This window comes from Patagioenas fasciata, chromosome 6 (genome assembly GCF_037038585.1).
Source record: "Patagioenas fasciata isolate bPatFas1 chromosome 6, bPatFas1.hap1, whole genome shotgun sequence".
Classification (NCBI taxonomy): domain Eukaryota; kingdom Metazoa; phylum Chordata; class Aves; order Columbiformes; family Columbidae; genus Patagioenas; species Patagioenas fasciata.
The window spans coordinates 23,134,458-23,148,479 of record NC_092525.1 but is presented as its reverse complement, the minus strand read 5'-3'; the positions used below and the strand labels follow the sequence as shown (position 1 = coordinate 23,148,479).

Here is a 14,022-nt window from a genome sequence, read left to right as displayed (position 1 = left end):
ATTTCAGGGATATGCAGTGCTCATTTATTTACCAATTTTCCAGCTGAAATGTATTTCGAGATCAAACTTGTAGGACTGTCAGTAGCTGCAAGGACAGCTGCAACAAACTCAGATTTCACCCTTACATTGTTTCTAATAGATGGCTTTTGTTTTTCCACCAGGATGTGGCATCACATAGCGATTAGGAAACACAGCAGAAAGACAGAACTGGACAAGGGAGGGATGAATGCGGCCTTTGTATGGGCTCCTGGGGAAGAAAGGAGATGGTTTCCATAAAATAAAGAGCACACTCACAAACCTATGTCATTGGAATTACGTTAAAAATTGAAAACTAAAGACTACAAATAGACTAAATGCAGTACTGCTGATCCATTTGAGAAATTGGCTATTGCTAAGCTAGATGGAAGATACCTTTCAAAAAATTGCTCATCACGGAACAGCTTTAGAAACTAACTGTATGGGGACAGACAGCCTTCTACCCAGTTTGAGCTCCAGCCTTGCCTCTCCTATTCACCAGCAACCACGTGCTGTCCCTAACAGGCTACAGAGGAGTGATGGATAGTGAGTAACATACAGAGAGCACGTGCCCCCACTGCCATCCTTCATCTGAGGCAGGGAGCAGGCCAGCCCCACTCTCCACAGCCTGGGAACCACCAAAAGCACTTATTTTAAAAAGTATCTACTCCCTCTGTGTCAAAGCAGGCCAGCCAAGGGAGAAAGGGCACTAATTTGTCCTGCTGTGTGAAGGGGAATAAGGCAGGGAGCATCAAAGGGATCTGAACAGAGCAGTTTCTAAAGGAGAACCTGCTGGCAAATTAAAATACAGTGACAGCAGAAGATCGGAGGGACATGCTTGCTGTCCACATGGGTGCTGTAGTGACTCCTGGGCACAAACAGCCCCATCTTCTGCAGTGGCTGCGGTTCCTACTGGTTCAGGGGCTGAGAGCCCTTGCAATGCCCTTTCCATGGCTTTCACAGGGCTGGGGAACTGCAAACCTCTGTGCTCACACACCCTCTTGCTTGGCTTTCCAAGGAACCAGGATTTCCCACAGGTGAAGCCCTGCTGAAGAAGGACAGGGTGACAAGGGGCAGCTCACCAACACCCTGGCAGGACAGCTGGTGGTGAGGCTGCCTGGTGAGAGGCGCAAGAACTGCAGAGCCAGCAGCATGGCTCTGAGATGGGGCTACTGTTGTCTCCACACTGATGGCCAGGTCAGATCCCACCTGGAGCTGCTTCTGGTGAGTCATTGTCACTCCTGAGCTGTGGAAAGGTGGCTAGGAAGGGTTTGCTTTGGGAAGCAGCTGACAAAATGATGTCCTCGCTCAGGGTGCCAGCAGCAAAAAGGAGTATGGAGTGAGGGGTCAGTGGTGCCCAAGCAGGTTGCACCTTGGAGTCCAACGTGTCTCGGTGTCTGCAAGCCAGTCACTTTGGTACTATGTCTCAAACCTATTTTGGTATCAGCTATTGCAGGAGAAGAAAGGAAAGCCCCCATCCCGCAATGACTTCTGAAGACTGAGGGAGCACTGGTGGGCCAGCTGCTCTGTAAAACTAGCCAGGGCCCATGGGTCACCTCTTCAGCTAAACCTTGCAGGGAGGAACCAGCCTTTGAAACACTCAGAAAAGAAATATCGAGCCACCTGAGCAGGAATGGGGTGCCATGGGAACACCTCGATGGGTGTTTTCCTACTGACATTTCATCCTGCAGGAAGGTAACCTGAGCAGGTCAGTGTGGCCAAGAGCCTGAGCACTGGGCTGGTCCTGGCTGGCCCAGAGGACCGGAGGAAAAAGGGTTGGGGGGCCGCAGGAATCACAGGTCCCAGTTCACAGTGGTTGGAGAGACACAGAGGAACAGGCACGCAGAGGGCTCCAGTTTGGGGAAGGTGGCAGTGGGTACAAGGGACAGCTGCCTGCCTCCAGGATGTACCGCTGTGGAGTGGAGGTGACTGTACCTTTTCTAGGGGTGTCAGGTGCTCCAAAAATAACACTGGCGAAGCACTGTAGGCTTTACAGCAGCCCTGAGCACTTTATTTTCACAGCTCAGCCCACACACATCTGCAACCAGGCTCAGGGCAAGGGCATTGCACAGACACCCCTGACCAGGGACACTGGAAACACAGGTAGGGGAGCACAGAGGGAAAGAGCTTTGCTGGAGTGGAAGGCTGGAACAATGTTTTTCCCACAACAGCACAGCAAGAGAGACCGAGCCAAACCCACAGTCTTGCCAGATCCACACCACCTTCCTCCCCTCACCACCCCAACACTGCCCCTGGGGCTGCCCAGCCCCCACCAGTTGCAGACCCCCTCCCAGGGGACCGTGCTGTGGGTAGCACTTCTCCACACCAGTTAATGTCCTTCAGGCAGACTCAGGCTACCACCAGCCCCCCATGGGTGGTAATCCCAGCCACAGGAACCCCTTAGTGTGGGGCCGCAGCACACATGTGGGGACACCTGTCTTTCAAGCAGCACCAAGTCCACTGTCAGAGGATCCTGACGGCCTGCAGCATGTCTGCCAGCACATAAGAGCTGTCCCAGGGACAGCCAGGCTGCCGCAGGGCCCCCTCCAGTGCCTGGGCACGTGCCCCCAGCTCTGTGGGGTCCCACCGGCCCGCAGGGTTGGGCTGACAGAAGAGGATTTCATTGACCTCCCCTTCAATGTGGCGTGTGTAGAGCAGCGGGAAGACCTCCCTGAGAGTGGCCAGGACGGACTCCTTCAGCCGGGTGTCTCGGCACACCAAGTTGAGCACGAAGACTCCTGCAGCAGGGCAAGAGGGGTGAGAGTTGAGATCAGCCCACACACAGCAACCCAGCTCCACACCTCTCTGTGGGAACACAACTGAATCAGTGCCACCCTGGTGCAAACAGCTCCTGTGCAGCGGCACAAGGAGTACTGGCAGCCTCTCGGTGCTGTCCCTGATGCCACACGATCTGTTCCCAGATACTGCCTACACTCTCTGCCTTCCTGCAACCTCTCTTGGTCCCCTGGAATGTCTCAGCCTGCCTGACACAGCAGTGCCACGGGCCACCTGCTCCACCTTGCTCCCTCCTGTCACAATGCCCACCAAGACACCCAGATTCAGGACCCACCAGGAACAGCAGATCCCATGCAGCAACCCTGGCTGTTCTCCTGCATGGGAACCAGTGGCCCCATGACTCAAACCCCGCCAGCCCAGCCACAGGGACAACACTGGATTTCTCCTACCTTCTGGCTTGAGGATGGTTTTAACTTTCTGCAGAAAAGCCTTTTCCACGAAGGCTGGGGGTGGGCAGCTCATCCCCACCGTAAGGTCCTTGCTGTCCACATCAAACATGATGGCATCGTACTGGGCTGGGGCTGCAGGAGGGAGCACAGAGACTCATTATCCCGTGAGACAGAGATGAGCCACACGTGGTGGTGAGGCAACAAACAGCGTGGCCAATACCCTCTCTGCTATGTTGTGGATGATACTGTCTCTCCCAGGGTTTCTCTTTCCAAATGAAACCCACAGCAGCAGCCCTCAGCGATGGGGGAGGCAGCAAATCTAACGTCCCCTGCACATGCTGGCAAGGACAGGTTTGTGAGCTGCCAAGACCTTGCAAGGCTGGAGCTCATGACACCTGGCAGGAGATGGGCCAGGACTGGAAGCAGAGGGTGAAAGCAGCCCAGGACTCAGGTCCCCAGCATGTCACCCACTGGGATCAATGGAGCACCCACGATGCTCCACGAGATGATACCTTCAGCTGCCAGCTTGGCCACGTAGTCCAGGCCATCGGAGATGTGCACCTGCATCCGGTCACCCTGGGAGAAGCCAAACCAGCACGTGGCCATCTCCAGCATGGAGGGGTCGATCTCCACCACAGCCACTCGGGCCTGCGAGAAGTAGTCATGGACAAAGAGGGGCAGGCTGCCCCCACCGAGCCCCACCACCAGCACCGCCAGTGGCGTTCCTGCCAATGGAGAGAAGCCAATGAGCCACCAGGATGGCTGTGCTCACATCACCCATCCCCAAGCACAGCCTCCCACCACCAGCTTACTCACCTGGGAGGGGGTCAGGGCCCCCCAGCAGGCAGAGCCCCGCAACCATGGCCTTGTGGTGCTCGCAGCACAGGTAGCTCTTGTCAATGGCTGCAGGTGGCTCAGCAGGGCTGGGTTTCTTCTTGTCCTTCCTCCGTTTTCTCTGGCCTGAATGACAGGAGGCACTGGCTGGTAAGGCAAGGCAGAAGATGGATGCTTTCTGGAGACCAGCCACCCCTGGCCCCTGTTCCACCCATGGAGCAGGCAGCATGGAGCGTGCCCAGAGCCACTCCGGGACAAAGCGGGCAGGTCTCAGCAGGACTTTTATCTTCCTCCCATATCAGTCTCACTCTTTGACACTTCAAAAAGTCACTCGTGGCCCCTGCCCCTTCCCGGCTGCTGCACATACCTGGGAGAGGTGCAGGGGCCAGGAGCCGAGCTTCTGACTGCACCACGTTCCTGTTGCGGAGGAAGATGAGGCGTCGGAAGTAGAAGGTGCCGTCCCCCTTCACATCCTCTACAACGTATTCCCCACTCAGGGGGCTGGTGTCACGGTGCTGCACCGTCCGTACCCCAATGTCCCCTCCCATGGACAGGAAGGGCACCTGCAGGGCAGATGGGGACTGGTGTGAGGAAGGAAAGGCTACAGGAACAGACCCTAGAGCTCCCGCTGCCCTGACCATGTGCTGTAGGCAGCCAGAGGGCAGCTGGGGACCAGCACACAGGACATCAAGTTCCTTCCCAGTACATGTACGATAGGGTACAGGGAGCAAACACCCAAGACTTCTTCCAAGGGTTGAGGTTTGAGGAGATGGGGCAGGAAAGAGGCAGAAGGGGCAGGAAAAGTTATGGCCTGAATTAAGAAGGGGCTGGATGCTCTCAGGGTTTTGGGATGCCTGGTTTTCTTGGGATGCTGGGTTTTGGAGCACAAGGACTTCACACTGAATCCTGCCATGCAATTCCCCAAAATCCTCTCTCTGAGCAAAGCCAGCCAGCTAGTGGGAAAAACAAGAGGAGTTACACCTGAGGCCAGCCTCCTCACTGCCAGGGCAGCCAGGTAACACATTGCAGCTCAGTTCCCTCAGAGAAGAGGGACTCGCTGCTGGCAGAGCCAGCCTGGCCCTGGTTTCAGGGAAGCTGAGCAAGGGGGCTGGGCGACAGGGCTCACCTGCTGCCGGGCAGGGAGGCCCGGCGGGGCCAGCTCCATCACCTTCCCCGACAGCTCCGCCTGGATGCCCGCCATGCCCTCGTAGTGCTGCTCCCTGTGCAGGGCCACAGTGACCAGGCGCCTGAAGCCCGCGCTGGCAGCGAGCTGCCTCCGCCCTTCCTCTGTCCCAAAGAGCCACTCAGTTTCTCTGCCCTGTGGGACTGCAGAAGGGGCTGCCATCAGCCTGGGCCAGTCCTGGTCCTCGAGTGACCATCCAGGCCTCCAAGAGAGGAGCCACAGCAAATGGCAAGACATGAGGAGGTACCATTGCATGCCTAGAGCTGTGCTCTGCAACCATCAAGAGAGCCAGGACCTTCCCTGTTTTGGGCAGGCTCATGCATGAAGGTGGACAACCCATGCCTCATGAGAAGGGAGCATCTAACAGCCTCACGATCCATCTCCAGGCTGTGTTAAGCCTCAGCTTTGCAGGCATGCAGGGAGGGGATGGTGCTGCTAGCAGAGCCCGCTGCATCTCTGCAAAGTGCAAAAGCGAAGCACAGCCCTGAGCAGCCTGGCCCTGGGAAGTCAAGGACGCCTCCACAGAGCAATGACACCTTTCTGGCTACGTCTGCTGCGCTCTGGCTTTATGCAGCAACTTCTACTGTGGCTGTCACCAGCATCATGAGCTGCAGGAATCAGCATCTTGGAGGCAGGGCAGGCAGCATCCCTCTGCTGCCAGATGGGCATTCGCTCAGCCAGCAAGCTCTGTGCCAGATCTCTGCTTGCACCACCAGGCAAACAAATGTCCCACCACATAGCCAAGACTAAAACATCAACCAAACTCTGCACAGGTGGATTAGTTATTTCCCTCTCCAACCCCGAATTCAGCAGGGTCAGGACTGCTGGCCATCTTGCAGTTCCTGGCCAAAGCACTGTCATTGCTGGCAGGAGAAGCTGTACTCACTGATAAAGATGGCGAAGTGATTGTCCCGGGAAGGTTTCACTGAGGAGCTGTCGACCACGTGCAGCGTGTAGCGAGGTTGTCCACTCTCTTTGTCGCACAGATCCAGGGAAACCTGCTCCCCACAGGGGGTTTTGCTCAGCTGGCTGCAGAGCAGCGCATAATGCTGCCTGTCCTTCACTGCCGCCACCAGCTGCTCTGCACTCTCCACCCGCATCGGCTTGTCCTGCTCCTCGGGGCAGATCTCCAGGATCTGTGGTGCCGAGCCAGGGATCTTCCTGAACTTTGTCATGACATAGACAAAGACAGGTAGGACAAACTGCTGCTTGTCCACGCTGCCGGCCACCTGATGGACACGCACAACCCAGCCTTCCCGGGAGAAATATTCCACCGCTTTCTTCAGCACATGGGCTTGAGCCAAGGAGACAGTGAGGTAGCGCCCTCCTACTTGCAGGACCCTGCTGATCTCAGCAAACATCTTGTCCACCTTGGCTATAGTAGCCTCCTCTTCATCGGTGAGGATGGCATCCAGCGTGCCTTTGTCCAGGACCACCTGGAAGTGGGCATCAGGGAAGTCCATCTGAAGCATGTCCATCAGCAGGTAGCTCATCTTTGGCCTCTTGCTCCCACTCCGCTCTTGCATCTGACGGATCACGGCATTGCTGATGTCGATGTTGACGATGTCCTCACACATCCCCATGTCATACATCTGCTCACTCAGCTCCGAGTTCCCGCAGCCCACCACCAGAACCTGGGGAGCAGCATAAGAACAATGTGGTGGTGAGAACGCCCTGGAAACGAGCCCTCTGTGAAAACCACACCCGCAGCACCTGCAAACCCACTCTCTGCGGCCCTGAGATAACATTTCCTTGTAGACAGGCCACAGCGGCACAGGAACCATGCATCTGTTGCACCTTTTTCGGGATAATCTGGGTATTTTAGCCCCCAGAGCTCCCCATCCCAGCACAACTCGTGGGTCTCTGCACACTTAGGGCTTCGCATCACCTGTGTCGGTGCACGATGGCAATTTAAGCCAGGCCACGGCGGCGCAGTTTTGCGGCCCAGGCGCAGCCCATCGCGGAGGAGGTTCGGCCCGGGTACACGGCGCTGGGTTCCACTCGGGACTCACCTTGTCGCGGGGCCGGACGTACTTGTGCAGGACGGGGCAGAGCTCCGGGAAGGCCCCGTACCACTCGAAAGGCCGCTGCCCGCGCTGCCGGAAGAACCGCTCCCAGTACTGGGCTGAGCCGAACTCCCCGGGGCTCCGGGGCAGCAGCTCCATGGCCGGGCCGGCTCAGCCCCGGGGCCCACTGCCGCTCCCGCCCCACGTGTCCCCGCGCCCACCGCCCCGCGCGCTGACTGCATCCGGCTGCGCAGCACGGCCATTGGGCACAGCGGACCCGCAGCCGATTGGCTGTCTCTTCCTCCAGCCGCTTCCCATTGGCTAGCCGCTCCGCGCAGAAGCGCCGCCGCAGCTCCCGGGAAGCCGGTGCCCCGGTCTCTGCCGTTTCCCCAGGCAGCAAAGGCGGCAGGAAATGCCCGGGCAGGGCCGGAGTCCTTCCAGACACAGCGGCCCCTGCAAGCCCCCCCCATAAAGCACAAACGCGCAGCCTAAATACTCCAGCCCTGGCAGGCTGTGCAGTACTTCTGGAGCAAGGAAAAGAGCGATAAAATACCAGTGGCTTTGAAAGGAGCAGCTTTAATGGCAACCCGCAGCAGAGCAGAGCTCCCCTGCGTCGGAACGTGGCATGGACATGGCAGAGTGCTGCCGGGGGGGTTAGCTGGGAGCGGGCCTGGGCTCTGTGCAGTTGCTCTGACGAAAGAAGGTGGAGAGCTCGCTCAGTGCTCTGTAACGGTGCGAGATGGAGTTCTTCACTGCCTTGGGCAGCTCGGCGTAGCTGGAGGGGAGAGAAACCACAAGTGTCAGCAGCAGAGATGTGACAGCATGTGCTCCCCCAGTCACCCAGAGATCCTGCTCTGCTCAATTGTAACGGGGTGTCTGTAGTGACAACAACCCACATCCTGATCTGAGGGTTCCCCGTACCCCACCATGATCAGATCCAGGAGGGAGTTTTCTCCCTGGCACCCTTCCTTGTAAGCAGGTTCCCCTCCACACAACCCTGACCCTGACTTGCCTTAGAGCTGCAGGTAAAACACCACTTACGTCTGGTTGTAGCCGTCAGGCTGAAAGCAGGGATCCCAGCCAAAATCTCGGGGGCCTCTGGGCTCCACTATCAGCCCCTGCCACAAGAAAGAACGGGCCCGTAAGCTGTGGTTTTGCAGCAATTCCTTTGCAGCCACATTTCAAACACAGACTGAAGAGCTACACGCAGCCACAGCTCACACAGTGGTCACCAAAGTCTTGATACCTGGTGCTGTCCTCAATTCCAGGACATAAACAAAATCAGCAGCCCCAAAGTCAGTGCTCCACCATGCTGCCCTACCGTGACAGGCCTTTTACTCTCCCTTCTCCCCTAGTTAACAAATACAACCCTGCCAGAGGGAGACTAGGGGGCTGAAGAGCCCGAGGTAACGTGGAGAGTTCAGTGAGTACAGCCGGGTGAAAAGGCTGCAGCACCCACCACCTGTGCTCTCCCTCAGCTTGTTCCCAGCACAGAGAAGCTCCGAGGGCATTCAGTGACTGAGGGGCCACTAAAGTTGTCCTCAACAGAGCCAGCACTTTTACAAAATTCACATTCCAGCCCTCTCCCTCAGCATCTTCCCTTCCCCAGGCACAACACCTACATGAGTCTGGCCTTTGAAGAGCTTCACAGGTTCCTCTGGGTTTCCAGTACTGAATGCGAAGGTACAGAGAGCATAGGCAGATTTGTCTTCAAACCCAGCCAGCAGCTTGTACAGGCCTGAGTGAAACAGAAAGGATCCCAGTGTTAGTGCCTTTCTCTCAGAGCACAACACATCTACCTAGAGACAAACAGAGGGAGCATTCTGTGTTCCCATCCACAGGGGAGAGGAAGAACTACAGGAGGTGACAAAGCTCAGGCACAAGGATGCTCTTGGCCCAGTCCCTTGTACGACTGATGTATCTAACACAGCGTGAACTGCAGGGCCCCACTATTAATTTGGGAGCAAAACTAAACGAGTGCATGGTGCCAGAGAGAACTAAAGCCTGCTCTGAATTAGCACAATTAACACTCATGTTCCCAATGCTAACGCCAGATTTGCAGTCACACTTAACCGTGGGATCAAAGGTAGTCATGGCACACCGTGGAGGTAAGCGTTAGTGCAGAGGGGCTTGCACAGATACCAAAGGGAGCAGAAGGTCTTCCAGGCCACACTGATGACAGACAAGAAGTTCCTGTAAGCCCTGCCATCAGTCTGCAGAGACAGGAGTATGGGAATCCAGGGATGATGCTGGAGCTACTGAGGGAAATAACATCCCAAGAAGAAGGGCACAGAACAGGCTGAAAGAGAGAATGCAGAGGGACAGAGCTGGACAGACAGGAAAGGAACCAGCTATGAAATGGGCAGTGTGGCGGGCAAGCATGCTCAGCAGAACCCACCATGGGCAGGGATGCATTTTGTTTGGAAAGGACCAAGTTACATGCAGAGCAGTAACATGGGAGGCAGTACCTTCCGGTTTGAGTTTTTCCAGAAACCATTTTCTGAAGAGGAAGAAGAGAGAAAAGATTAATTTTTGCTATTATTTCTCCAAAAATACAGGCATCCTTGAGACACTATTGCCTACGTTCTCATAGCCCTCTGAATCCCTTTTAAATGTGCTGCCAAATCACCTCATTCTGCACTATTTACAAATAATGATGGACTTAAACTGAATGGGACACAGTGAAAACACCAGTGGGGTATTTAATTTACTACAGCACTGGGGTCTATGTAAATAATCCAGTTCTCACTCGTGAGCATTTACATGGAAAAATACATTTCTCAACTCAACTTGTTCACATCTTATACCCAGTTCTAGTGCTAACTTCATCATAAAGCCTTTATGTCTCTGCTTAGAAGAGCATGGAAGAATTAATCATACTAAAAGTTAATTGCAAGAGTTAAGGCAGTATTTTATCAGAGGAATTACACTGCAATGTAATAATCTTGTTATCTGCTGAATTAAGGCAGTCCCTATGAGAACCTATAAGACATTCATCCCAGAGTTCCACAGAAACACATGGTGCCTTTACTATGCAGATCCCGCTGTGAGGCCGGGTTCCCAAGCTGCAAGAACAGGCACCATAGATCAGGAGCCAGAGCCAACAATTCAGGTCTGTCTCTCTCATCCTGCACCGTGACTTACAGCAGAGCTCAAGGTGTTCAAGTCCAGCCCAGAGTGCAGGACACAAACCAGTAATCACCTCCTTTACCCTATTGTTCCTGAGGCGTGGAGAATCCCCTGTGAAACACACCCTGCCAGCCTGCCCTACTAACTCTAGAACACAGAAGGTGAAGCAAGTGCCCTCCTACTTACATGTATGGTCCTGGAAGCCCCCCCAGGGCATTGAAGCACAAGCAGGTATCCTCTACTATAACAGGTCCCTGAACCTACAGCAGAAGCTCAAGAGATTAAAACAGCAGACCTTGAGGAATGTACTGCCTCCAAACCCATTTTCTTGCTGTATTCTATTGTTGCGTTTCCATTACTGAAACACCATAAAAATCCACCAGCCACCTCAGAGGCAATCCACATACCAGAGAGACACAACCAAAGTCAGGCTGGGGTGGCTGAAGCACGGTAGGCAAGATTTTTCATGAAAAAAACTGAGCAGAGCTGAACATCCTCTACCCTCTTGGGGGGCAGGAATGGTGGGACAAGGAGAGGGGAAGCCTGTGTCCTACGGGCATGCCTACATTTTCCTCAAGTCCCAATCCTCGCTTCATTCTTTTAAGATACCCATCCCAGAGACAGCTCTGGAAGGGGATCCATCAGAAGCTCCAGCTGACAAAAAAAACTCCATGTCCCACATCCACCGGGGATGAAGGAGCTGTCATGTCCTCCTGCTGCTCAGGGGACACATGGGGCTGGAGGAGCAGCAGTGGGACTGCGTGAACAGTCACCAGCGAGAATTCACCAGCACAGCCTGGTGACAGGAGTGCAGCCAGGCCAGGTCCGGACACATCCCTGGCTTCCCTCTGGACAGGTTCGTTGCCCCAGCACCCCTGGCTGCCTCCCGCCCCCTCGGGGCCGCGGTCCCCCCCCACCCCACCCCGCTCCCACCGCCGGGAAAGGGGAAGGACGAAGCGAGTGACCTGCCGGGCGGCTTCGCGGCACTTCTGCACGGAGATCTCGTCCGGCTCCCCCTGGTACTCCGGCACTAGAGACACAACACCGGTACTGAAGAGACAGCCGGGCCGAGCCGCCGCGTCCCTCAGGCCCCGCCGGCAACTTACGGTCAATTTTCTTGGCCACCAGCGTGTAGGGAGAGGAGTCCCCGAGGATCTGAGTGACCTGCGGAGGGAGAAGGGAGGGAAACCCGCCCGTCAGGCCCTGGCCCCGCCAGGACGGGCCGCCGCCGCGCGTTGCCAGGCAACCGCCCCCCCACCTCTTCCAGCTTCTTGGCGTTGCCCGTCACGAACACCACACTCCGCCGCACCGGCGCCGCCATCCTCCCCCCGCGTGGCGCCTGCGCGCCGAGGAGCCAATCACCGCTGCCAACGGCACCGCGCCCGGCGACGTCCAGCCAATGGGGAAGGCTTCCGCCGATGCCCGAGAGAGAGGAACTTCCGGTCCCCCGGGGGGAGGGCGCTGGCCGGTCGCGGAGGCGCCCCGCGTAGTCTCTCGGGAGCGGCGGGTCGCCATGGCGGCCGTGGGGGCCGGGCCCCGTCCCTCGCCACAGGCCGCCCCCGCGCTCCCTCCGCACTCGTCACCGCCCTACGGCCGCTGGTCCCTGCTAGCTGAGGCCCGGCCCGCAGCGGGCAGGGGCGGTCGCCTCCCTGTTTACTTCCCCAGGGCCTGGCAGCCGCGGTCGGAGGATCCCTGTCCCTGTTTTCCATGAAGTAGAACCACGTGTAGTTAGGGAAACCGGGCAGCGAGTTGTGCTCCTGACACCTGGCACGTCTTTGTGCTTTCTGAGACCAGATTTCCTGCGTGAGAGAGATGGAGTTTCATCTCGCTGTAGGTAGATGCAGGACCAGTTGGCAGCTGCAGCAAAAACACTGGTGGGGAGAGCAGAACTCGGGAGGCAAGAGATGGGCCCTGCTCCCAGTGTGGAGCCGTAGAGGGATGGGTCGGTGAAGCTCAGTGGTCCCCAGGCAGAGTGTGATGGGGGAAGCAGTGTCCTGCAGAGCACCAGGGTCCTGGGAGCATGCCCACTGCAGTACCCAGGCCTCCTCCTCACACTCAGCATCTCGAGAAGCTCCTCTTTCGCAAGGGGAGTCCCCAGAGAGAAGAACTCCTTCCCCTCCAGTCTGGCTCCCAGAGCTGGGAGAGGCTTCTCCCCACCTGCATAAGAGCTGCAGCCATCCATCCCTGCAGCTCCTGTGTCCTCAGGCATAGGGACCCTGGGGTCCAGCCTGGGAGGAACTAGCCCTGAAGCAGGAATGCACAGCACTGGCCAAAACACACTGTTCCCTGTAAAAAAGTGATCATGTGGAAAACAGCAGCTAATGAAGAGGTCTGTCTTCTGCACAAGGAGTGAATGGATTTAACAGACTCCACGCTTGGGTGAAGGAATTGTTTTTGTTGTAGAAATCTCCTTCATAATGTCTCCTGAGTGAAAACCAATCCCAAAGCACGCAGACACTGCTGGAAACAATAACACCTTCCACTCACTACAGTTCTCCCTGCCACCAGCCCAGCATGGGATGGCATAGGCTACAATAGAAAGACCATGGTATCTCAAAGGAATATAAGGAGAACTGCTCTATAATGTACCTGAGACCAGACATCATGACAGTCTTTGCAGCCTTTTAAAAACAAACATAAAACTATAAAAACTTGCTCAATAACTTCTGTTATTGTGAAGCTACTGACCAGGACTGTTGATTGCTGGTGCCTCTCACAGCCAGAGCTGGTCCCTGGAGGTGCTCAGGACAACCCTGGCATTCATCTTTAAAGCCAGGCTTTGCCTCGAGCAAGCAACTGCAGGCTTGTCTTGCTTAGACCTAGTGCCAGCAGAAGTTCTGACATGCTGCTGCGGCACCCAGGTCCTGTGGGTGGCAGCAGCAAAGACAAGATGGGGCTGGGAGAGAAAGCCAGAGGTACCAGCAGGACTCTCTAGCAGTAGAAGTAAAGCCTGGCCTAGCAGGCAGGCCAGAGCAGGCACAGCACAGCCCTTACACAGGCTCACAACACCATTAACTCACTTTGCAGTTGGCAGGGAAAAGTAGCCAATAGCTCACCGAGACCTGCAGCCCCCCTGAAGATGGACACAGTTCCTCTTCATCCACCTTCTTGTTCCCTGGCAGGTGGAGAGTAGTCAAAGGCATAGGCAGGATGATTTTTGCCCCTTTCACCGAGTGCATGATCTCAAAACCAGGGTATGCTTCACAAGGAAAAAACCAGCTTGGCATTCTGGTTCCCACCTGGAGAGACAAGGGCCCACAGAGGGGAAAAGCCCAATTTAAACTCCAGCTGGGCAAGTGCAGCTTGTAATCACATCTGACCCTCCAGCCTGCTGTGCTCACTTTTAATCCCCTTCTCTGCATGAAGCAGCATCGCTGCTCAGGTGGAAATTATGTACAAGGTCCTGTGGGCAGGTTCAGAAGAGGAAGCTGGGACACAGTGCTGGGAATTCTCTGGAGCACCATTTCCCCTCTCCAACATTACTTCAGATGCACACTAAGAAGGACAATACTCTTCTCATCAGAAAAACAAACAAAAACAGCAAAAGGAGAACCAGGAGAGCCTGATCTCAGCTTAACTAAAGTCCCAGGCTCAGGGCTGGAAGGAACGAGGGTCGCAAAAACAAAAGGCCTGTCTGGGAACAACACGCACCCCATGGGATCACAGGGAC

General features: G+C 55.9%; 2 protein-coding genes across 4 annotated transcripts; both read right to left on the bottom strand.

Annotated features, from left to right (window-relative positions):
- Positions 1-1,999: 1,999 nt before the first annotated feature.
- Positions 2,000-7,857, bottom strand: METTL13 (methyltransferase 13, eEF1A N-terminus and K55). Of its 3 annotated transcripts, none has more exons than XM_071810255.1 (8): positions 7,777-7,857; positions 6,104-6,851; positions 5,161-5,360; positions 4,402-4,597; positions 4,017-4,181; positions 3,713-3,925; positions 3,201-3,332; positions 2,000-2,753 (listed from the first exon to the last, which is right to left on the bottom strand). In XM_071810255.1, exons 2-8 carry the CDS (start codon positions 6,807-6,809, stop codon positions 2,479-2,481), a joined length of 1,887 nt encoding a protein of 628 aa, XP_071666356.1. In that variant the 5' UTR covers positions 6,810-6,851; positions 7,777-7,857; the 3' UTR covers positions 2,000-2,478. The 3 variants fall into 3 exon arrangements, with proteins under 3 accessions (XP_071666356.1, XP_065698198.1, XP_065698199.1); XM_065842126.2 differs by lacking the exon at positions 7,777-7,857 and adding an exon at positions 7,230-7,454; XM_065842127.2 differs by lacking the exon at positions 7,777-7,857 and adding an exon at positions 7,230-7,454 and having other exon boundaries at positions 4,017-4,160.
- Positions 7,780-11,756, bottom strand: ITPA (inosine triphosphatase). Its single transcript, XM_065842141.2, has 8 exons — positions 11,611-11,756; positions 11,459-11,516; positions 11,318-11,382; positions 10,539-10,612; positions 9,692-9,723; positions 8,846-8,961; positions 8,265-8,341; positions 7,780-7,998 (listed from the first exon to the last, which is right to left on the bottom strand). Exons 1-8 carry the CDS (start codon positions 11,671-11,673, stop codon positions 7,878-7,880), a joined length of 606 nt encoding a protein of 201 aa, XP_065698213.1. The 5' UTR covers positions 11,674-11,756; the 3' UTR covers positions 7,780-7,877.
- Between the last annotated feature and the right edge of the window lie 2,266 nt (positions 11,757-14,022).

Bases quoted from the DNA above. Each gene is read 5' to 3' on its own strand.
- ITPA (XM_065842141.2), bottom strand. From the start codon at position 11,673: ATGGCGGCGCCGGTGCGGCGGAGTGTGGTGTTCGTGACGGGCAACGCC. The intron at 10,613-11,317 runs GTCACTCGCTTC...CTTCTGCTGTAG, and splicing joins GCCGCGAAGCCGCCCGGCAG to GTTCAGGGACCTGTTATAGT. The intron at 8,342-8,845 runs GTAGGTGTTGTG...TTCTTGTGGCAG, and splicing joins TCTTCAAAGGCCAGACTCAT to GGGCTGATAGTGGAGCCCAG.
- METTL13 (XM_065842126.2), bottom strand. From the start codon at position 7,382: ATGGAGCTGCTGCCCCGGAGCCCCGGGGAGTTCGGCTCAGCCCAGTAC. The intron at 6,852-7,229 runs GTGAGTCCCGAG...GCTGCTCCCCAG, and splicing joins ACGTCCGGCCCCGCGACAAG to GTTCTGGTGGTGGGCTGCGG. The intron at 3,926-4,016 runs GTGAGTAAGCTG...CTCCATTGGCAG, and splicing joins GGGCCCTGACCCCCTCCCAG to GAACGCCACTGGCGGTGCTG.